The 23,922-nt window shown below is 47.9% G+C and overlaps 1 protein-coding gene across 1 annotated transcript; it reads right to left on the bottom strand.

The window, feature by feature from the left end:
* Positions 1-5,490: 5,490 nt before the first annotated feature.
* Positions 5,491-20,621, bottom strand: TSPAN16 (tetraspanin 16). Its single transcript, XM_045991486.1, has 6 exons — positions 20,553-20,621; positions 17,046-17,243; positions 14,908-14,999; positions 13,163-13,283; positions 8,535-8,597; positions 5,491-5,538 (listed from the first exon to the last, which is right to left on the bottom strand). The coding sequence occupies exons 1-6, from the start codon at positions 20,619-20,621 to the stop codon at positions 5,491-5,493; spliced, it is 591 nt and encodes a 196-aa protein (XP_045847442.1).
* Between the last annotated feature and the right edge of the window lie 3,301 nt (positions 20,622-23,922).

The raw sequence follows: 23,922 nt of genomic DNA, 5'->3' as shown, positions 1-23,922 counted from the left end.
TGGACAGTTGAGCTTTAAGTAGTAACTGAGACAGCTAGCTGCCCCTGGGTCTTCTCAAAATTGGGAATAATGTAGGAAAGGGTTTTTTTGTTTGTTTCTTCTAAAAATAGAAGTTTTTATTTTATAATTTTGGGTGGGAGGCTTCACTCACGACAGTCTCTGGGGAACGAAAACCACTGTCCTGGGAGATCCCGCGGGCACAGGGGTGGCAGCGGTGGCTGGTCGGAGGGATGGAGATTTGTTGAGTTTACAAACAAAAATGAAGCCAGAGGCTGCGGGAAAACCACTTTTTAACTCCAAGGGGACTGGGGTCTGGAGAGGGAGTGCGAGATTTGGTCCTACATTCTCAGCATTTGCTTTAAGCAGCTCATCTTTCCACGTCCATGACCACGGTTGGGGGTTTGGGGTTCTGCTTTTTCGTTTTCTTGCTTTCTTTGGCCTTCCCAGAGATCATGCTCTTGGGTCTTTCTCTCCTATCCACTCCAAAAGGCAAGTAAGGGGTGAAATTTGGACTCGGTGTTGAAGCGCTAATTCCACGAACTGGCATCTCCCCTATGATCCCTAAACACTATGGAGTGAGCCCCCAACTTGGGTCATTTCTGTACCAGACGTGGTTCTCCCGTGGAAGCAATTCTTTGATGTCCACTCGGAAAGACAAGCACGTTTATCCACAAGAGGAAATAAAGCCATCTGTCCCTGTGCAATTGTTCTTTTATTGCCATTAGTGAGAAGTGGTTTTCAGGAAGAGGGCAGTTGACTCACAGCCAAGGAGATGGTGGGTCGAGGGCCAGGTGAAATGCAGCACAGTCTGGATCAGGCTAGGGAGGAGACTCAGTTCTGGGGCTTCGGGGGCCAGGCCTCATGCCCACCAGCTTGGCCCTGGAAAGTTTGCTGTGTGGTAGGGAGGGTGATGTTGCCCCAACTGGTCCTAGTAAGATGATCTGTGCCCCATGCCCTCAGCAGCCAGCGGGATCCTGTCCATACCGGAACTGTCCTTTGCTCCTCCACTCAGAGTAAAAGCCCGGGGCTTCCCTGCGGCTTACAAGGTCCTGCATGATCTAACCTGTTACTTCCCTCAGTTCTTCCCACTTGCCCCCCACATTTGCTCTGCTGCAGTCACATTGGCCTTGTTGCTATTTGAACACACCAGGCCCCTGCCTCAGGGCCTTTGCACCGACTGTTCTGTCTGCCTGAAGTCAAATGGCTCCTCTCACTCACCTCCTCTTTCAGGCCTTTGTGCAAATCTCACTCTCCCATTGGCCCCCCCTTTCCCTCTGTCCCCTCCCTGTTTCTTACTGCAGCCACTCTGCAGCATTTCCGGTGTCCTTTTCCTGTGTCTTCCTCCCCATAGCTTCTAATGGAAACTACTATATAATTTACTTGTTTAACATAACAAGTGTGTCTTTCAATATAATATCAGTTCCTCAAATGTATTTTTCACTACCACACCCAGCTCGGTTCCTGTTTGATACAATTAAAAAAGAAAAAACCAAAACTTGGTTTTTGTCCCTGGCCTGGCACACAGCTCCTAAACCCTTGGAATTTCTCAAGCGATAAGAATGTCTTTTGTATGCTAATGAGAGGCCTGCAGTCTCTAGACGGCTTCAGAATGGGGGCTGGTCTCCAGAAAGATCAACCCATGCGACCCCTGGGTGGCTCAGTTGGTTAAGCATCTGCTTTCAGTTCAGGTCATGATCCCAGGGCTTTGAGATCAAGCCCCGCACAGGTCTCCCACCCTGGCAGGGAGTTTGCTGCGCCCCCTTGTGCTTGTGCTCTCTCTCATTCACTAGTTCTCTCCCTGAGAAATAAATTAAAAAAAAAAAAAAAAAAAAAAAGACAAAGCCAAGACTAGAGAGTGGGAGCTATGAGCCCAGCCACCTGACCTTATAGTGGAGGGAAGACAAGCTGGAGATTGAGTTAATCACCAATGGCAATGGCCAGTGATTCTATCCATCATACCTAAATGATCAAATTTCCATAAAAAGCCTAAAAACAAGGGGCCTGACTGGCTCAGTTCATTAAGTGCCTTCTGCTCAGGTCATGATCTCAGGGTCCTGGGATGGAGCCCCAGGTTGGCTCCCTCTTCAGCCCTGCTTCTCCCCCAACCCCTTCTCTTCCCCTCCCCCACCCCCTGCTTGATTAAGAGAGTTTCTAGATTAGAAACCCATCAAGGTGCTAGGAAGGAGGCATGCTGGGAGAGGACATGGAAGCTCCTTACCCCTTCTCCATACCTTACCCTATGCGTTTGGCTGTTCCTGATTTATATCCTTTCATAATTAACTAATAATCGTAACTAAAGTGCTTAGGGAGCACTGTGAGATTTTAATTATCAAGCCTGACAGGGAAGGGGGATTGTTGGAGCCCTCTAATTTTGGAGCCAAGTCAGACAGAAGTATGGGTCACCCGGAGACCCAATACTTGAAACGGCATCTGAAATGGGGGCAGTCTAGTCGGCCTGAGCCCTAAAGCTTGTGTATCTGCCTCAAATACTGGGTAGTTAATGTCAGAACTGAACTCTAGGACACCCCATTGGTGCCCCGAGACAGTGGTTTGGTGTGAAACCCCTCCACACGCACACACATTTGGTGTCAGAAGTGTTCTGAGAGGGGCACCTGAGTGGCTCAGTGGGTTAAAGCCTCTGCCTTCCGCTCAGGTCATGATCCCAGAGTTCTGGAATGAAGCCCCACATCGGGCTCTGTGCTCAGCAGGGAGCCTGCGTCCTCCTCTCTCTCTGCCTGCCTCTCTGCCTATTTGTGATCTCTGTCTGTTAAATAAATAAATAAATAAATAAATAAATAAATAAATAAATAAAATCTTTAAAAAAAAAAAGAAGTGTTCTGAGTAAAAAGAGTTCATTGATGACTTAGACTAGGCAGGTGCTCCGTTGATGTTTGTCGAGTGAATGTATGAACTGCAGAGCTCAAAGGGGGGCTAGACCCACAGACTCACAATACTGTCCCAGGCTTCTCAACTGTTCTCTGTGCCTTTGCTCTGTGGCCTTGCCCTCGCGAGGTGAGATGAGCGTCAAGGGAGTGGTCATCTCATCCCAAGTCCCCAAACCGAGTATCCACTGCCAGCCTGGGGCCAACGTGATGGAATGTGCTGATTGGCTGGCTGAGACCACGTGACAGAATCTGGTTTCGGGACAGAAATCTGAGAGGTGGGCTGGCTCCAGAGGAAATTGGTGTGTTCTTTCCTGCAGTGGGAGGTGATTGCAGCAATAGCAAATACAGCCCAGTGCTCATTTTAACTTCCTCAAAATCCCCCCCCCCAAGATGGATAGATTAGATAAATCAATATTTTGCAATCTCCAATGAAAGAACTGATTCAGGTAGTTGTCGTCATTGGATGAAGCCCTTGGATTGTTTCTCAGCAGCGGCCACGTCCCGCCCTTAGAATCTTCTGGGTGAATGTCAGAGTCCCCAGACCCAGCCCAGGGCCCCAACCAATTAAATCAGAAGGTACGAGTCCGGGTACAGGCTTGGGTATTTTGTGAAAGTTCCCAGAGGGCAGAGAACCAGTGACTTACAGGAAATATGGGGGAAGGAGGAAGAAGATAAAGGATTCACAGTAGAAACAAGGAGTAAATCCACACTTTTTTTTGTTGTCGTTTTAAGGTTTTATTTATTTATTTGAGGGAGAATAAAAGGACAAAAAAGGAGGAGCAGCAGAGGAAGGAGAAGCGGGCTCCCCGCTGAGCAGGAGCCTGATGTGGGACTTGATCCTGAGATCATGACTTGAGCCAAGGCAGAGGCTTTAACCCACTGAACCACCCAGGCGCCGCTTGGCTCCTTCTGTAACAAAGGTTGGTGGGCTTGGAGAAGAGGAGGAAGAACCCAGAGCAGGTGTTTTTCTGAGCAAGTACTGGCAGCATTGAAGGAGCAATCATTTGGAATTCAGATTCCCAGGCCCCACTCCAGATCTCCAGTCTGCCCTGGGGGTGCAGCCCCCCCAGCATCTGTGCTCTCACAGAACATTCAGAGGATTCTAATGCATGCTCTAATTTGAGAACTACTGGATTAGAATAAAAGGGATTTAGGAAATATGACAAGCAAACATGATTTGTGGACTTTATTTGGATCCAATGCAAACACCGAATGTGTGAGTCCTGGGGATGTAATGTACAACATGGTGACTATAGCTAATAATACTGTATTACATATTTGAAAGTTACCAAGAGAGCAGATCTTAAAAGCTCTCATCAAAAGAAAAAAAATTGGTGGGGGGGGGAGCGCCTGGGTGGCTCAGTGGGTTAAACCTCTGCCTTTGGCCCAGGTCATGATCTCAGGGTCGAGCCAGCATCGGGCTCTCTGCTCAGCGGGGAGCCTGCTTCCCCCTCTCTCTCTGCCTGCCTCTCTGCCTACTTGTGATCTCTGTCTGTCAAATAAATACATAAAATCTTTAAAAAAGAAAAAGAAAAAAATTTTAACTATGTATGGTGATGTTCATTAGACTTATTGTGCAATCATTGGGCAATGGCTGTGGTTCAGATCATGTTGTACACCTGAAACAAATATGTTTGTGTCAATTCTATCTCGATATAAACAAACAAAATACCAAGAAATCAATAGGAAAAGGCATCTTTGAGTCAATCAGGAAAATTTGATGGTGGCCGTGTGTTGTGTGGTTCACAAGGAATGGTTGTTAATTCTCTAAGGTGTTGCCTTGGTTCATTTGTGTGACTTACAAACAACAGACACTTCTTTCAGTTCCATAGGCTGGGAAGTTCAAGATCAAGGCGCCAGCAGATTCAGTGTCTGGTGAAGACCAGTGTCCTGGGTCACAGATGGCTGGGTTTTTCTGCAGTGTCCTCAGCAGCAAAGAAGCTCCCTCTGGTGTCTCTTTTATAAGGTACTAATCCATTGGTGAAGGCTCAGCCTTCATGACCTAGTCACCTCCCAGAGGCCCCATCTCCCAAGACTATCACATCGGGGATTCGTTTTCAGCATAGGAATTTGGGGTGGGGACACACAAACATTTAGTCAAGGTGTGATGCTAGTATTAGGGTTGACACAGTTGTATACATTTTTAGAAATCTCTCTGTACTGAAGTATGGGGCAAAATGACATTGTCTGGGATTGGTTTCTAAATACTTCATCAAGGGGAAAAAGAGGATCATGAAACAAACACGTCAGACGCTACGTGATTGTTGAATCTGGATGATGGGTATATAGGAGTTTCTTTGGGCAAGTTCTTTTGTTTTTGTTTTTGGGTGTGTGAATGTTTGGGTTTTTTATTCCCCACAAATTTATAAAAACAAGACAATTGCATGAGAAGGGAGGCCATATCATCCCATTCAGGTACTTAGAGCTAAAACCATTGCCAGGGGCATAAGAAATAAAGGAAAAATGAGTCAGGATAACAGGGCTTTCCAGAATCTTTTATTACCAATCTTCCCTCCAAAAGCAACGAGGGCCACAGAGAAGTAATAATGAGACAGAATCTCCAGCAGCCAGGTAAGTCAGGTGTCCCGTCATCCCCCTGGCTCTGTCAGCCTCGTTTGATAAATAGCAGAGAAGTGGCAAGAATTCCTGGCAGCTGAAATGGAAGAAAGAAATATTGAACCAACTCGAGAAACCTCCCTAACCCAAAGCAATTTGGATAAACTGAGAGGGGGACAGAAGCATCTTCCTCCAGAAAGTGAAGGGCAGGGTTTTAGAGAGCCAAATCCCCCTCCCCCACCCCCACAGTCAGGCAAGAGTCACTCTGAACCTGTTTCCACAATCAGTCTCAGTTCTGAGCACACTTTTTTCATTTTCCCTTTGTTTCCCACAGATCTTATCAACACCCTCTTCTGCCCTACCTTGGATCCTGCGAACTACATTTCCCAGAAATCCCTGCCCTTTCACTTCCGGTTAGGTTTGCCCAATAGAAAACACCTGCAGGAGATGAGATTGGAGGAAAAGTTGGAGTATCTCTTCCCGGCTGCTTCCTCTCTCCTGTGCGCCCCCCCCTCCGCCCCCCTAGCTTTTTGAGACAGCAGCTGTGGGCAGATGACCCCTCTTCCTTGGCTCCTGCTTTCCCCGCCTTCAGGCCCAGGAGAAGTAAAATCTCCCTGTGTTGCTAGGCCCTCGGCACCTCACCCTTCAGCAAGGAAACCCCTGAAAACTTAAAAGGACCACCTGGGGGCTGTATTCTGTTTCCTGCTGCGATCTTGACTATTACGACCTCCTTGGAGAAGAGAGCGTGGTACAGTTTGCAAACATATATTCAATATAAATTTGTACGGTGAAAAAAAAATACCCATTTTTATTTATTTATTTATTTATTTATTTATTAAGATTTTATTTATTTATTTGACAGACAGATCACAAGGAGGCAGAGAGAGGAGGAAGCAGGCTCCCCGCTGAGCAGAGATTCCCCATGCGGGGCTCAATCCCAGGACCCTGGGATCATGACCTGAGCTGAAGGCAGAGGCTTTAACCCACTGAGCCACCCAGGTGTCCCCCAAAATACCCATTTTTAAAATAACAGATCGGATGAATCTCAGCTGGCAGTGATCTGCAGAAGAACACTATTGCATTTTGCAAATCAATCTGGGGGAAGCGCCTGAGCAAAAACAAAACAAAACAAAACAAACTTCCTGGGGGCCCAGAGGGATGGAGGATTTTTTTTTTAAACAAAATAAGAGCTTTATTGAGAAAATCATATATCACACAATTCACCTTTCTAAAGGGTATGGTTAAGTGGTGTAATCCCTTCATCTTTAACGTAACTATTGAGAAGGTAAGATTTATATACGCCACTTCGCCATTTGTTTTCCATTTGGGTTTTGTCCTTGTTCTATTGCTCACCTCAGCTTTCTTTGATGTTAAGTACTTTCTAGTGCAGAGTTTTTATGCCCTTGTTTCTTTTGCTGGATTTTAAAGTTCGTTTCTTAGCGGTTGCCCTGGGGACTACAGTTGACATCGTAACTGTTCACAATCTAGTTTGGATCAATACTAAATGAATTTCAGTAGCACATCCAAACTCTACTCCTATGTGTCTCTTTTCTCTCCACCCTTCTTTGTGCTATTTTGGTCATATAAGTTACATCTTAATATCAGTCAGTAAACACAATTTTGTAGGTATTGCCTTATGCAGATGTCTTTTATTTATTATTTTAAGGATTTTTATATATTCATTTGACAGAGAGAGATAGTGATAGAGGGAACACCAGCAGGGAGATTGGGAAAGGGAGAAGCAGGCTTCCCGCTGAGCAGGGAGCCAAACCCTGGGGCATGATCCCAGGATTCCAGCATCACAACCCAACCCGAAGGCAGACAGGACGCTTAACCTACTGAGCCACCCAGGAGTCCCTACAGTTGTCTTTTAAATGAGGTAGGAGGGGGCGCCTGGGTGAGTCAGTGGGTTAAGCCTCTGTCTTCGGCTCAGGTCATGTCCCAGGGTCCTGGGATCAGGCCCTGAATCAGTTCTCTGCTCAGCAGAGACCCTGCTTCCCTCTCTCTCTCTGCCTGGCTCTCTGCTTACTCGTGATCTCTCTCTCTCTCTGTCAAATAAATAAATAAAATTTTTAAATGAAGTAGGAAAAGGAAATTCAGTCCTGGGATGGAGCTCTGGAGCTCAGTGCAGATTCTTGGGGTTCTTCCTCTCCCTCTGCCCCTTCCCCTGCTCATGCTCTCTCTCTAACTCTCTCAAAAATTTAAAAAAAAAACAAAAACACTTATCACTACCATACAGTAAATTGCCCAATTGAAAAAATCATATTTCTTGCCTTTTTTTTAAAGATTTTATTTATTTATTTGACAGAGAGATCACAAGTAGGCAGAGAGGCAGGCAGAGAGAGAGGAGGAAGCAGGCTCCCTGCGGAGCAGAGAGCCCGATGTGGGGCTCGATCCCAGGACCCTGAGATCATGACCTGAGCCGAAGGCAGCGGCTTAATCCACTGAGCCACCCAGGCGCCCTATTTCTTGCCTTTTGCTGCTGATTAGAATGCTCACAAGGGCAGAGATTTTTGCCTGTGGAGTTCGTTGTTGTATCCACTCTGCCTACAACACCACCTGGTCAAAGGAGGTGCTCGGTAAGGTTTGTGGAGTGAAAAAGTGAATGTTAAAACTCTTCTAAAGGCTTTCCATCCTACTCAGAATAAACGTCAAACCCCTCTCTGCACCCTACAAGGTCTTTTATGATCTACCCTATCAGTTCCCTGCCCTCATCTCCCCCTACCCCACTTCTCACTCACCCTGCCCCAGCCACAGGCGCCTCCCCCTGGTCTGTGAATAGCCAAGCGTATTGCTACCCCATGGCTTTGCACCAGCTGTTTCCTCCAGCTCTCCCACATCCGCACATGGTTATCCCTCATCTCCTCAGGTCACTGGTCAAATGTTACCTCCTCAAGGAAGTCATCCCTGATTCCCTTCCCGATCCTGTCACCCTGCTTTACTCCCTTCCCAGAAGGAATCTTTAACTGAAACAATCATCTGTCCCCCATGCCCACTTGAATGGCAGAAATCCCCAGGGGCCAGAACAGTACTTGGCACACAGTAGGTGCTCAATAAAAGAGCTCAGTGTGTTCTAAAGGTCCTAGACCTTACCTGTATCACTGCTGCCTCCAGTGAGCCCCCACTCAAGTTGAAGCTCTGAGTCTTGGTTATTGTCTAGACCTTGAGGGAACAGCCCTGAGGGTACAAATATCAAAGCAGGCAGGACCTGACTAAGGGCTTCTGGACTCCCAAGTTCCCATTAGCCCCACTCCTCGGGCCAATGAAATTCCTCTTAGATTCAGGCAGGAGAAGGGGACAAAGCCACAAGGATCTTAGCTCCTTCTCACTTGACTATCCCAGCATCTTCCCTGGCCTCCTCGTTCCCTCGCCTCACCCAGAACATACACTTACTCCCCAGTATCTATCTGTTGTGACCTCCAAGTGTGGTGAATAAGAGTATGACCAGATGTCCCAAGTTATTGCTCGCCGTGTGACCCTGGAGAAGTCACACATCACTCTGTGCCTCGGTTTTCCCAACTATAAACGGGACCCACTGGATCTCCCACCCAAGATTTTTGTGAGGATCAAGAGAAAAAAATCTACATGAAGTATGTAACAGTGGCCTGAGAGCCAGTATTCAGTAATTTAGTTATTTCTGGGTGCTCTTTACATATGAACAGAAAGGCTAACATGTATTTAGCACCTTCTCAGCTATTTACATGTGTTTTCTCACTTATTTATCACTCTAACCTCATGAAGTGGGTACCATTCCTTTTTCTGTTTTGTAGGTGAAGAAACAGTTTCAGAGAAATTAAGAGACCAGACACAGTGGGTGGGGTGATGGGGCCTCCACTCCCCCCCCCTGAAGTCACAGACATGCTCCCCTTTCTAGGGGAGCATTCTTGGTTCTGGAAGCTTGAGTTGCCTTGAGCTTGACAGGGTTCAATGCCTCCTTTACTAATATGCATTGATTAAGTGTCTTCTGTGAGCTAAGCCCTGGGAACCCAGCGATGTACAAAACAGATATAATTCCTGCCTGGTGGGGCTACCATCTGAGTGGTAAGCACAGGTAATAAAACATTGATAACACTGTCAGGTGGTGAGTAAGCGCTGGGAAACTTTCTGTGCCTCAGTCCCCTCATCTATAAAATGGGAGAAAAGCTCTCCCCACCTCATGATATGTGATGGGGACAGAATTCACCAAGTGGACGTCCAGCCCTGTGGGAGCTATCACTCTCCTAGAATGATCGTTGTTCATCATTACTGCTATATTTTAAGCCCTCGGTAAGGCAGGCAGTGTAGCCCAGGGAACGGACTCAGGCCAAACCCAGCTCCACCAAAGCCACCTAAACCGACATTGATCTGTCCCCTCCCTGAACCTCAGTTTCCCCATAGGAGACATGAGGATGGGAACACTGAGCCCCCAAGGCTGTGTAGTCAGAATGAAGTGAACACCCAATGACAGTCGTTCCCTTTAGCTCTTGACCCCTCTTGCTGGGGTTCCAGCAAACACGCAATTTTTCTAGAAGTCATCAGCCCTTGGGGTCTACCTAGACGACACCCGACAAAGTCTCGAGTTACCTCCTGGTGGGTGATGTCTGTGGACACGTTGTGCCTGTGGCAGACTGTGGTCCTGATGGATTTACCACAGCTCCTGGGGCAGGAGTGACCAACCAGCTGACATTTCAAAGAAGAAGAACGGGGGCGCCTGGGTGGCTCAGTGGGTTAAAGCCTCTGCCTTCGGCTCAGGTCATGATCTCAGGGTCCTGGGATCGAGCCCCACATCGGGCTCTCTGCTCAGCGGGGAGCCTGCTTCCCCTCTCTCTCTCTCTCTGCTTACTTGCGATCTCTCTCTCTGTCAAATAAATAAATAAAATCTTAAAAAAAAAAGAAGAAGAAGAAGACGGAAAGATCTGTGTAGGTCTTCTCCCCACGGCACTTCCGCTGCAGAGAGGAGAATAATCACTTGAAGGCTCCCTTTCAAATAGCAAAATAATAAAAAACAATAGAAATCACGGTCACCATGGCTACTGTCTAGAGCAATCATGCTATTCTGGGGCTTGTGCCGAAAGCCTCCCTTACTCGAGCCCATCATAGCTCAGAACCCTTCATGGCTATCATCTGACTTGGGGTAAAAGCCGAATGCCTCACCGCGGCCTCCAAGGCCCGGCATGATCTGCGTGCCCAGTCGCCCCTAGGCCTTCATCTGCCCCCACCCTCCCTCTTATTCACTCAGCTCCAGTCACATTGGTCCCCTCACTCTGTCCCCAGAGCCCTGAATAGCGCGCAGCACATAGTAGGTGCTCAGTGAAGATTAGCAGAAGGGCTGTAAGAATGAATGAAACATGTCCTCCACCATCTCAAGCCTCAGCGGCCAAAACTGGGATGCCAGAAGCCCCCTACCCATCGTGGGCTGCTTCCCAAGCCTGCCCATGACCCCACAGCAGTTCCTGCACCCCAAACTCAGACGTGAAACAATCCTAGAGACAGACAATGCTTTTTCCTTCCAAACTCTCCCTGGTCTCAGGAGCCCCTTTTAAACTACCTGCCCCAGGAGCTTCTGATGACACAGGCAGGCAGGTCCTGCTCCTTAAATACCAAGACTCAAGAAGTAAACGCCACCGCCTCCCACCCCGGGAGGATGGTTTTTGTTTTTGTTTTTGTTTTTTTAAGATTTTATTTATTTATTTGACAGACAGAGATCACAAGGAGGCAGAGAGGCAGGCAGAGAGAGAGGGAGGAAGCAGGCTCCCTGCCGAGCAGAGAGCCCGATGTGGGGCTCCATCCCAGGACCCTGAGATCATGACCTGAGCCGAAGGCAGAGGCTTAACCCACTGAGCCATCCAGGCACCCCCCGGGAGGATGGTTATTTTAAAAAGAGAGAGAGGGGCGCCTGTGTGACTCAGTGGGTTAAGCCTCTGCCTTTGGCTCAAGTCATGGTCTCAGGGTCCAGGGATGGAGCCCCACATCGGGCTCTCCGCTCAGCAGGGAGCCTGCTTCCCCCCTCTCTCTGCCTTCCTCTCTGCCTACTCAAGATCTCTCTGTCAAATAAATGAATAAGTAAATCTTTTTTTAAAAAAGATTTTTTTAATGAATTTATTTATTTGACAGGCAGAGATCACAAGTAGGCAGAGAGGCAGGCAGAGAGAGAGAGAGAGGAGGAAGAAGGCTCCCTGCCAAGCAGAGAGCCCGATGCAGGGCTCAATTCCAGGACCCTGGGATCATGACTCGAGCCGAAGGCAGAGGCTTTAACCCACTGAGCCACCCAGGCGCCCCTGAATAAATAAATCTTTTTTTTTTTTTAAAGATTTTATTTATTTATTTGACACACAGAGAGAGATCACAAGTAGGCAGAGAGGCAGGCAGAGAGAGAGAGAGGAGGAAGCAGGCTTCCTGCTGAGCAGAGAGCCTGATGCGGGGCTCGATCCCAGGACCCTGAGATCATGACCTGAGCCGAAGGCAGTGGCTTAACCCACTGAGCCACCCAGGCGCCCCTGAATAAATAAATCTTTAAGAAAAAAAAACTGCCTTCAGCTCATATCATGGTCTCAGGGTCCTGGGATCGAGCCCCACCCGCATCAGGCTCTCTGCTCGGTGGGGAGCCTGCTTCCCCCCTCCCTCTCTCTGCTTACTTGTGATCTTTGTCTGTCAAATAAATAAGAATTTTAAAAAGAGAGAGAGAGAGAGGGGCACCTGGATGGCTCAGTGGTTTAAAGCCTCTGCCTTTGGCTCAGGTCGTGATCCCAGGGTCCTGGGATCAAGCCCCACATCAGGCTCTCTGTTAGGTAGGGAGCCTGCTTCCCCTTCTCTCTCTGCCTGCTTCTCTGCCTACTTGTGATCTCTCTGTCAAATAAATAAATAAATAAATAAAATCTTAAAAAAAAAGAGAGAGAGAGAGAGAGAGAATAAGAAATGCTGGCAAAGATGCCAAGAAACTATTACCCTTCTGCATTGTTGATGAGAACGTGAAGTGGTTCAGCTGCGCTGGAAAACAGTACAGAAATCCCTCAAAAAAATTAAACAGAGAAATATCAGATGACCCAGCAATTTCATTCCCATATGCATCCCCCAAAGAACTGAACAGAGACCTGAAGAGACAAGCGTACGCCCATGTCCGTGAGCAATATTCGCAGTCGATAACAAGTGGGAATTATGGAAGTGTCCATCGATCGGGGAATGGATGAATCAAGTGTGGTATATCTCTGTACAATGGAAGGTGATTCCGCCTTAAAAAGGAAGGAGATTCTGACCCATGCTTACAACCTGGAGGACATTATGCTCAGCGAGATAAGCCAATCGCCAAAGGACAAATATTGCAGGATTCCATTTCCATGAGATCCCCAGTGGAGTGACATTCACAGGGACAGGAAGTAGAATGGTGGGTCGGAGGCGGTGGAGGGTGGTGATGGTCGCATAACCACATGAATGTACTTAATACCCCTGAACTGGACTCTTAAAGATGGTTAAGAATGCCAGTTTAGGGGCGCCTGGGGGGCTCAGTGGTTTAGCCTCTGCCTTCGACTCGGGTCATGATCTCAGGGTCCTGGGATTGAGCCCCACATCGGGCTCTCTGCTCAGCAGGGAGCCTGCTTCCTCCTCTCTCTCTGCCTGCCTCTCTGCCTACTTGTGACCTCTCTCTGTCAAATAAATAAATAATCTTAAAAAAAAATAAAAGAATGCCAGTTTATGTTAGGGATCTTGTACCATGATAACATACCCGGGATGTGGATGGAGCTCACCTTCTCCGTGACCAAGTCCCATCCTGTGGAACAGTCATCTGGCTCCTCGTAACCTCTGTAATTCTTCCTCAGGGTCGAGAAGATGTGCTCCAAGGCCATTTCTTGAACCTCATAGATGAAACTGGAAGTGATGGGTCCACAAAACAGCAAGGTGCCCCCATGGGGAGGTTTCCTGGGGACAGAGCAGGTGGGTGGGGTTCCCCTTCTGCTTTCTTTCTTTTAAAACTTTATTTATTTCAGAGAGAGAGAAAGAGAGAGAATGGGTGGAGAGAGGGGCAGAGCGAGAGGGATCAGCAGACTCCCCAATGTGGGGCTCGAACCCGTGTCCCTGAGATCATGACCTGAGCCCCAGGGCAGATGCTTAACCACTCAACCAACTGAGCCACCCAGGTGCCCTCCCTTCTGCTTTCTTTTACTTCTTTCACAGTCCCCCCCACCCCCAGCGATGAGTCTGCTCTGGAGGAGGACAAATTCTGGCTGCCATCACCCCCGCGAGAGGGACATGGGGAAGAGCGTGGGTCTCGAGCTCCGTGCATCTGGTCGTACCCACCACAAACTTGAATCATCTGCTCTTCTGAATCACCCACATGCCTGCACCGCCCCCCCCCATTTGGCTGGAACGCAATTAAGGATTTGAAGATCATCTTTAGCAACTGAATCAATCGCTGCACAAAAGGGGCAAATTTCATGTTCTATTTTTTAAATCAAGGTCTAAATTAAAAAGTTTCTGGATGAGGTAAATAGTCACATGGGTTCCAAATCCACAAAGCACAGAGGGGTAGACTGCGGAAAGTCTCCCTCCCACCTTTTTCTCCCAGCCAACGAGTTCCTCCCACTCCACTACGGGGACAGTGACTGTTTCCTGTGTCCCCGAAGAGATATTCGATGTGTGTCAAAGCAAAGCGTAGTCTCATTATTCTTCTCTCTGCTTTATCCTCTTCCCGTGGTTCCGCGTCTGGCTGTTGTTAGCAAGACTAGCCGTGGTTCCTGGTGCCAGTGGGATTTGTCATTTCTGGGCTTCCCGCTGCCAGCAGCAGAGGGCTCCCTGTGTGGCCTCTCAGCCCACGTGTGCCCTCAAGCAACACTGCTGGGAGATGAATCAGTATTGCAGTTCACTCGCCAGTCCTGTGGGAAAACAGCCCCCTGTTCAGTGCTGCTCCCAGGTGACCCCCTCCCCCCACAGGACTGAGCCCAGCTGCCTACAGGGTCGTACTTTATGGGCAGTGTTCCCTTCCCTGCCTCACTTCCCCTGGTACCTCCAGGTCCCTCTTGGGGTCCCCTCTCAAATAATCCAAGAACTTCAGTATAAATGAACCACCCTTCTACTGATGCTTGCAATCTCCTGCCTATCCTGGTATATACGTCCTTCTGGGCCCCAGCAAGCAAATGCTTGGATGATTTCTAGGGACGGGAGAGCTGGGTCAAAGCATCCGTGCTTTGTCATTTTGGCGGATTGGGCTCAATAGCCCTCTGTTTCTGACACCTTTCAAAACCCCAGCAGCGTTCACAGCTTTGCCCATTGCTTCGCCATCAAGCGCCAGGGAGATAGTGAATGAAATTAACTCGGCCCGTCTCCTGGAGCCTTCAAGGCGGAAGGTTTTGGTTCTTCGCCCCATGTCTGGAGACCCCATCTCCGGCCCCAGGGTATCACCAGGTATCGGCCAGGTATCACCCCGTGGATGGCTCCTGGGGGGGAAGGGCGGTGCTTCTATCGATTGGATTTCTTTCTAATGTGGGGTGGAAACAGCGACAATGTGGAACAAATGTGGAATAGGGCAAGGACCACGGCGACAACTATGATTTCAACGATGAGAATGGTAACCGTGGACAGGAAACACTGGAAGACACAGAATGGCGGGAGGAGGCTGGAAGCCTGCTCAGCCGTCCCTGCAGGGGTGGGGACTGTCCCTCCCCCAACCCCAAGGCCTTGTGGCCTCTTCAGTTTGTTAAGAACTCAGCCCCGGGTGGGGTGTGGGGCTGCTTTCTTTCACAGGGCTTTTTCCTGCATGTCGTGCAGGATGCTGGCACCGAGGTGTTCTCGGAGCCACCAGCTGGAGCTCCATTTCATGTCCTGCATTTTCTGGGCACCAGGGAGACCCTAGGAGGGGACCTTCAGGTCAGTAAAGGCTCTGTGCATTGACAGCCGGCGCCCGTGGTGATACAGGAGGGTCGGTGGAAAGGACAGAATGGAGACTCAGTTTCCCCATAGATACAGTGTGAGCATGGGACCAGCTCAAGGGGCATCAGTAAGTTCTAGAGAGCGTCTGGAGGCCAGATGGGGGCAAAGCAGGTCAGCTTCTGGCTCTTCTTTCATCTAGTTGGCTATGATTATTAAAATCTGTTTGCTAATTGAGGCTCTGAGTTGCCAAACCATCCCATGGCTGGGCTTATCTAGTCCTGATATGAAAAGGCAGGAACACGCCGTGGATACACACCCTGCGACGCCAGGACCCACAAGGACAAACATGGCTTAGCAGTTGTGGGACCCCCGACAAGTGGTTCATGTAATAGATTGTGGGGATTAATATTAATATTACTACCTCGCTGCCTCTAGGTGACCAAGGTGGCTGGAGAGATATCCAGGAGTCCATATGGCCTACAGGTTTCATCTTCAGAATCTATCCCAAATCTGCCCACTTCTCCCCGGCTTCACAACCTCACTCGGCCCAGCCCCCACTGTCTCCCACCTAGACCAGCACAGTCCCTCCCTCCACCCTGGTTTCTCAGTCGGTCCCTCGTCCCCCACACTCTGTTCCCCCAGTGACTACCAGAGGGCGCTTGTGAGCCCCTGAGTCCCGGCGCATTCCTCCTGGGCTCAGAATCCTCTGTGGCTCCCAACACCATAAAAAACAATTTTGCTTTTCTGAGTGAGATCTCAGAGAATTTGGAGGGACAGATGTAAAGGGTAAAATCGATCAGATTCTCTGGTGTACTGTACGTAGGGGGTGAGGACTCTTTGATTCCTCCAAGCTAAACTATGGATAAAATAGCGTCCACATCTTATTGAAAATTAAATGGAATTTTTCAGGCACAGGACCTGTCCAATAAATATTTGCTGAGTAGATTAATTAAGAAAGAAAACGAGATGATAAAGCTTCAGGGAGAAGGAGAATGGAGGGAGGGTGCTTTTAACAGTGAAGGTTGCTTATGCTCTGAAAGGTGACCCCACTAAGGATCTCCCTGAAACCCCAAATTGAAATAACCAGAGTTTTGCAGTAACACAGCAAGGAAGGAAAACAAAAAATGCTGGAGACAAATTTTACCTAAGGTGGGATAATCCACTCAGACAAAATTCTAAGGGAAATGGGAATGGGGAAGCTGGAGCTGGCCTTTGGGGAGTTAGCCAAGGCTACATGTGAGAATAAGCAAGATGCATAAAATCAGCAACACGCTGTCTGCTTGCTCATGCTCCAAACTTTCATATCTCATGTACTTGAACATGTACTAATGCAGACACGATGATAGCAACAGTGTTGTGTTAGTGGGAACACATACACATGTGTCAATGGAACAGAGCATTGTGCCCAGGAAAGACCCAAGGATAATGGAAATTAGTGTAGGCAGGAGAGGACTGACCCCTACCTCACACCACACACACATAAGCAAACTCCCAAAAGCCAAAGAGCTCAAAGTGAGAAATCAAGACTTCCCATTATGGGAAGAAAACCTGGGAGACTATAATTTTATGGCCTGGGGTAGGGGAGGAGTTCTAAGTGAGATATATCATGAGGGAAAAGATGGATGGATCTGATGCCATCCTATGAGACACCACAAGCACTGAAAAATAGGGGATGTGGATGGCAGGGGTTTGTAATAAGTGCAAAGAAGGATTCACCTGGGGGTGGGGTGGGAGTTTGGGGGGATGGGTGCAGATCCAACTTACAAACAAGAGAGTGCCTCTGTTTTCTCTGGTTGCTCCATACCACCCAGCAAAGCCAAGAAGCACCAAGAGGCAGCCCACTGCCGGGCACAGACAGCCAGTGTTAAGGAGATATGCAGAGGATAGCCCAAGGACCCTTGCCAGGACAGCCCCTCTGAATTTGACATAGATGTCCAGGCCAATGAAAATCCCACCAGACATCTTCAGGACAGAAATCAGACAGGAAAAGATAGTCTGTTAGTTGTATACAAATAGAACTCTCCCAGGGTTTGTGGGGGGTGGAAGGGGAAGAGCAAAGGTCAATAAAACCAGCAAAAACATTAAAAAATGTTAATACCCAGAGTTAGTGAGGATGTGGAGAGACATTCTTATGTACTGTTGCCGGGCAACAAGCTTTTTTAAGGGGGAGGGTTTGCGGGAGGACACTTTGCAATTCATATTTAAAATCTTAAATATTTTATAATAAAACACTTTACCTAGAAATTACATTTGTAGATATTCAGTGTAATATCTGATATCCTCATAGACACATACATACATTCCTCAGCATTAGAATGCTCAGGGATGGAACTACCTGAAGCAATCAATAATACAGATTGGGTAGGTAAATCATGGCACAGCCATGCAATGGGACTCGACAGTTATTTCAAATGATGCTCTAGGACAAGGGTTGGCAATCTGTGTGTGTGTGTTTGTGTGTGCGTGCACGTGTACATGCATGCAAAAAGCCCCAGAAATTGGCCTCGGCTGCTGGTACGGTCGGGCCATATCTGGAGGCTCTGGAGTTTGGGATGCCATAAGGCCTCTGTTGAAACAACTCAGCTCTGTCAGCATAGCTTAAAGACAGCCATGCGCAATTCATAAATAAATACATTTCATTTACAAATAAATAATATCCATCTATCCATTTATCTCTCTATTTACAAGGCTGTAGTTGTCTGACCCTTATTGTTGGAGAAGAATGTTTACCAATATGGCAGTCGTGCTCTTTGGTATTTATGCAACTGAGCTGAATACTAATGTTCGCACAAAAGCCTGCGCATGGAAGTTTCCAGAAGCTTTATTCATCATTGCCAAAACTGGAAAGCAACCAAGATAGCCTTCAGCAGGTGAATGGATAAACTTTGGTACATTCAATGGACTATTAGCACTAAAAAGAAATGAGCCATCAAGCCATGAAAATATATGAAGGAAACTCACAATCATATTGCTGAATGAGAGAAGCCCATCTGAAAAGCTTACGCGGTGTACGATCCCAAGTATATGTCATTCTGGAAAAGGCAGAACTATGGAGACAGTAGAGGACCAGGGGTCGCCAGGGGTGAGTGGAGAGTTAGGGAAGACAGGGGAGCACAGAGCACCGTTATATGGTGAACTACTCCATAAATACTAAAATGGTGGATTCATTGTCCAAAGCCATAGAATGTACAACACCAAGAGTGAACCCTAATGAAAACTATGCAGTCTGGGTGATGATAATGCCCATGGAAGTTCATCGATTGAATTATAGCAAACTTACTGCTCCAGGGAGAGTGTTGCTGATGGGGGAGGCTGTGCATGTGTGGAGCAGGGGTATATGGGAAATCTCAGTACCTTCTGCTCAATTGTGCCATGACCCTAAAACTGCCCTAAAAAATAAAATCTATCCAAAAGGAGGGGAAGTAAAAATTTTTTAAAGGGAAAAATGCATCGTAAAGCAATAGCTTTCCTGCGTTCGTTTTGCTGTTTTTAAAAGATATATAGAAAAATCTGGAAGGGTAGGAAAGTGGTGATGGTATTTATTCAGCACTGTTCTCCTGGTAGGCATAAGCTCTTTAAATGTTCTATCTCATTTAATTCCCATGAAAATGTTACAACACCTGTAACAAGATGAGGAGTGATATTTAATAGCCTCCTTTTTCCTGGTGACCTTTCCTTAATGCCATTCTGCTATCAAAACAATTGCTTTTTTTTTTTTTTTAAGATTTATTTTAGGGGCGCCTGAGTGGCTTAGTTTGTTCAGCATCTGCCCTTGGCTCAGGTCACAGTCTTGGGGTTCTGGGATTGAGCTCCACGTCAGACTCCTGGCTCAGTGGGGAGCCTGCTTCACCCTCTCCCTCGGCCCCTCCCCCACTCTGTTCCAATGCTCTAATAAACAAATAATAACAAGTAAACAAATAAAATAAAAATCTAATAAACCAATGAAATCTTTTTTTTTTTTTTTTAAAGAAGGGATCATTTCCCTTTTTTTTTTAATTTGACAGAGAGAAATCACAACTAGACAGAGAAGCAGGCAGGCAGAGAGAGAGGAGGAAGCAGGCTCCCCGCGGAGCAGAGAGCCCGATGTGGGGCTCAATCCCAGGACCCCGAGATCATGACCCGAGCGGAAGGCAGAGGCTTTAACCCACTGAGCCACCCAAGCGCCCCTAAACCAATGAAATCTTAAAAAAGAAATTTATTTCGAGAGAGGGGAGGGGCAGAGGAAGAGATTTGTTTTTTGTTAAAGATTTTATTTACTTATTTGAGAGAGAGAGCGCGCATGAGCAGGGGGGAAGACAGGGGGAGAAGCAGATTCCCCATTGACCTGATGAGGGACTAGATCTCCGGACCTTGGGATCACAGCCGGAACCAAAGGCAGACGTTTACCAACTGAGCCACCCAGGCGCCCGAGAATCTTTTTTTTTTTTTTTTTTCTTTTAAGGATTTATTTATTTATTTGAGAAAGAGAGAGAAAGCACATATGAATGGGGGAGGGCCAGAGGGAGAGAGAGAATTCCAACCAGGCTCTGTGCTGAACCCATGGTCGGGGAGGGGGGGGCTCGATCTCACCACCTGGAGATCACGACCTGAGCCAAAATCCAGAGTTGGCCGCTTAGCTGACTGTGACACCCAGGCACCCCAAAACAAATCCTTGTCAATGATGAACATTTTGGGTCGCTTTTATAGTAAGATAAAAAAGGTGTTTTGAAAAATTTAAAGGACCCCCCCAAATAATCACTACCTCTTTTTTTTTTTTTTTTAAAGATTTTATTTACTTCTTTGACAGAGAGGGAACACAAGCAGGGGGAGTGGGAGAGGGAGAAGAAGGCTTCCCGCCAAGCAGGAAGAACTCGATCCTAGGACACTGGAATCATGACCTGAGCCGAAGGCAGACACTTAACAACTGAGCCATCCAAGTGCCCAGCAGTCACCCTCTCTTGTCCTTCCCAAACAACTTGGTGTTCTCAGGATTTGACCTGGAGTCAAGCTCTTCTTCCACCACCAATCCCAGCCCCAACCCCCTCCCCTTCTTCCCAGCAACCCCCCATCACATGCCTCTGTGCTTGATTTCACTGACTCTGGGTGAACAGAGCCTACACCTGTTCCCAGTGTGTCCTGCTCCTCGTCCGTCTGACCTACATCTTTCCTGCTTCCCTGGGGACCACCGATCTGGATGCCAGTGAATTTGGATCAACTTATTTCTGTCTTTGAGGGAGCCAGTTACGGAGGAAGGGCTGCAAAGCCCCAGGGCCTGGATGGTGACATACTTACAACTATGAAGCCATTGAAGAGAGATAACAGTCTCTTCCGGGAAGAATACGGAGTGTGCATTTCACCCATGTTGGCCAGACTGGGGGTTCCGGACTTTCAGGTCAGCATCTTCCTGAATAAACCTCAGGGCTCCTGTTTCCCATGATGGTATAGGTCTAGGATCAGGGGCACCAAGGCTGACTGGTCCCTCTCTCCCCTGGCTGTCTGATTGTCTGCCAGCGAGGTGCCCCAGCAGCCACCCCTCCGCAGTCATAAACCTCTATCACGTCACAATTGGATGCCAGAGCGAGGCTCCCCGTGTCCGGGAAGCAGGTACCCTGAGCTACCCCTGCCGGTTCCTCATCTTCCAAACAGGCTGCACCAGGGGTGGAGAAAAGGCATGATGGGCTTCCCTGGTACCCCCCAGATGCCACTTGGGCCCTGTGGGCATAGCATTCAGCACTGACCGCTCTTGCGGTTAATGCCCCCACTAGACTGGGGGCTCCAAGTGGGCAGGGTCCTGAGCTTTGCCCTAGTCATGGTTGTGTCCCCAAAGCTTGGCACACAGTAGTTGCTCAAGAAACCAATGTGGAATGAATGAATGAAGGAGCTCCAGGAAGCAGGATCCGGCTACAAGCCATCAGGTCCCCCAAGCTTCTGCCTCCGCATTCACTCATGTGACTCATCCTCACCCTTCTCACAGGGCTCAGAGGACAAGGTAACTGCTCAGGGCGACCAAGGGATCAAGGTCAAGGCTCGGCTTTGAAACTTCAAGAGAGACATGAAGGTGGGAACCTCTGACAGCGCTCCACCCTCCCCACTCCAGCCCCTCTCCCCACTCCCCACCAAAACATTTCCTTTCTCCCCCTGCTCAGCCACAGCAGGTGAAGCTAATTTCCTTGAGCCCAAGCGCCATTGATCAGGGGGCCCTGATGAGACGTGCATAGCAGGCATTTCAGAGGAAAAATTGTGCATGTAGGCATTGAGACACCTCCCCTCGCACACATTTGAATTAATTTAACGAATGTTTGTCAAATTATCTGCTTCTTGGAATATGTGGAACTAAAAATTTGCACGTAGGAGTGACCATCTACTCCCGACTGTGGGTCACGTTCCCATCTAGGAGTGTGTCCTTTCACGACTTTCTCTGAAAGGTCACTGAAATAAAGAGCCCAAGAGCCAGGTGCAGAGGGCCCGAAAATGAGGGTGCACAGGATGGTGAGAAAATGGAGGTGCAAGGCAGTATGGGAAAGCTCAGGGATGCAAATGAGGGCTTGAAAATGTGGGCAAAAGTGGACAGGAAAGGGTTGGTGCTCAAAGAGGGCAGGAAAATGAAGGATAAATAAGGGCCGGGAGGGGGCACCTGGGTGGCTTAGTGGGCTAAAGCCTCTGCCTTCCGCTCAGGCCCTGATTGGGATCAAGCGCCACATCGGGTTCTCTGCTTGGCAGGGAGCCTGCTTCCTCCTCTCTCTGTCTTTCTGCCTCTCTGCCTACTTGTGATCTCTGTCTGACAAATGAATAAATAAATAAATAAATAAATAAATAAATAAATAAATAATAATTATTAAAAAAATTAATAAGGGCGGGGAGGATGAGAGGCTCACTGGAGGCTGAAGGAGAGCTGACCCTGCCAAGGCCTGTGGTACCGCCTCCAAGCCCCGCCCCCGCGGCAGCCCCGCCCCCGCCCCGCCCCACCCCGCCCTACCGGCGAGGACCAAGCGTGCGTCTCGGCCTCTCGCGTCCCCTGGCGGCCATCAGCGGAAAGCGCGACCGTACGTGCGCCCCTACTAGAGTCTCCCAGCCAAGGCACCTCCAAGAGCGCCTGGGTGCCCCAGACCCACCGGGGTCAGCAGGATGAGATGGAGTGTGTCTGTGACGCACCCTGCAAGTCCCCCTAACCGACGCCAACTGAATTGGTGCGAAGAAACAGAATTGTGCAGGCATCTGGCGAATTACAAATTGTACAAGCATCCGACGAATTGTAAAATGTCAGATGCTTGGCAAAAAAACCAAACAGAGAAAAGTAGTGCAATCTATCAGTGATAGTTCAGAGGTCCTAGAAAACCGTGAAAAGCTGCTCTTGAAGGGAAGCTACAGCGCCATTAGGAAAACATTTAAACATTATTGTAGAAATAGAACTACTCCAATATTTGCTTAATAATAGAGCTTAAGGTGTGTTAAGATAGTCCTAAATCATCCCCCCCCCCCCGCCTGGTCTCCTTTGTTATATTTTAGGAGATTTTGTTTTTAAGGTTTTATTTATTTATTTGAGGGAGAGGAAGAGAGCATGAGTTGGGGGAAGGGCAGAGGGAGAGGGAGGAGTTGACTCCGCACTGAGCAGGGAGCCCAATGCAGAGCTCCATCCCAGGTCCTTGAGATCACGATCTGATCCAAAGGCAGATGCTTAACCAACTGAGCCCCTAAGGTGTCCCTAGGAAATGTTTTTCAAAAGCACCATAACTAAGAAAATCAAGCATCTTAAATGAACACACGTTGGTGCCTCCACCCCCCAGTATCCCATTATGCTGAGCCCACCAACAGGGGCCTCAGGGGATAGGTTCACCTGGTTGATTGTTCATGTAAAATCAACAGCATTGATATATTTGTGCATTTAGGTCCTACAAAACCTGGATCCGACCCTAACAAGAGGCCATTTTATGTGTCAAGTTATTTTAGTAATAATCACTGGGGGCAGAGATGAGAAGTCAGAAAATACTACCCAATACAAAAGTCTGGAAAGAAAGCAGGAACAAAAGGTCGGTTTTTCCTGAGGTCTCTCTCCTTGGCTTGCCGATGGACATCTTTTCTATGTGTCTTCACGTGGTCTTCCCTCTGGGAGAAACTGTCTTTTAATATTAAAAAAAAAAAAAAAGATTTGGAGGGTGCTGTGAAGTGTGTAAACCTGGCGATTCACAGACCTGTACCCCTGGGCCTAATAATACATTATATGTTAATAAAAAATTTTTTTAAAAAGAAAAAAAAAGATTGTATTTATTTATTTGAGAGAGAGCACAGGCAGGGGGAGGGGCAGAGGGACCAGCAAACTCCCCGCTGAGTGGAGGGACAGGGGCTTGATCCCAGGACCCTGAGATTATGACCTGTACCGAAGTCAGACACCTAATAGACTGAGCCACCCAGACAGCCTCTTAACCCTTCCTATGAGGACACCAGTCATATTGGATCAGGTTCCATCCATAAGAACATCGTTTTACCTTCATTTATCAATATTGGTCCATCGGTTGTAAGTAATTGATCACTAATGCAAGATGTTAATAATAGGGCAAGCTGCAGGTTGGGGAGAGAGGAGACATGTAGTAACTCTCTGTGCTTTACATTCAATTAGTCTTCAAGCCTAAAAGTTAAAAAAAAAAAGTAAACTCATTAATTAAAA

The sequence above is a fragment of the Meles meles genome, chromosome 20 (genome assembly GCF_922984935.1).
Source record: "Meles meles chromosome 20, mMelMel3.1 paternal haplotype, whole genome shotgun sequence".
NCBI classification, from domain to species: Eukaryota; Metazoa; Chordata; class Mammalia; order Carnivora; family Mustelidae; genus Meles; species Meles meles.
This window is presented reverse-complemented; position numbering and strand designations above follow the sequence as displayed.

Excerpts from the sequence above, each read along its gene's own strand:
- TSPAN16 (XM_045991486.1), bottom strand. The coding sequence starts at position 20,621 with ATGGGTGAAATGCACACTCCGTATTCTTCCCGGAAGAGACTGTTATCT. Across the intron at positions 13,284-14,907 it reads ATTTGTTCCACATTGTCGCT|TTTCATCTATGAGGTTCAAG; the intron begins GTTTCCACCCCA and ends CATCACTTCCAG. Across the intron at positions 5,539-8,534 it reads TGGAGGCAGCAGTGATACAG|CTGCCAGGAATTCTTGCCAC; the intron begins GTAAGGTCTAGG and ends CTTCCATTTCAG.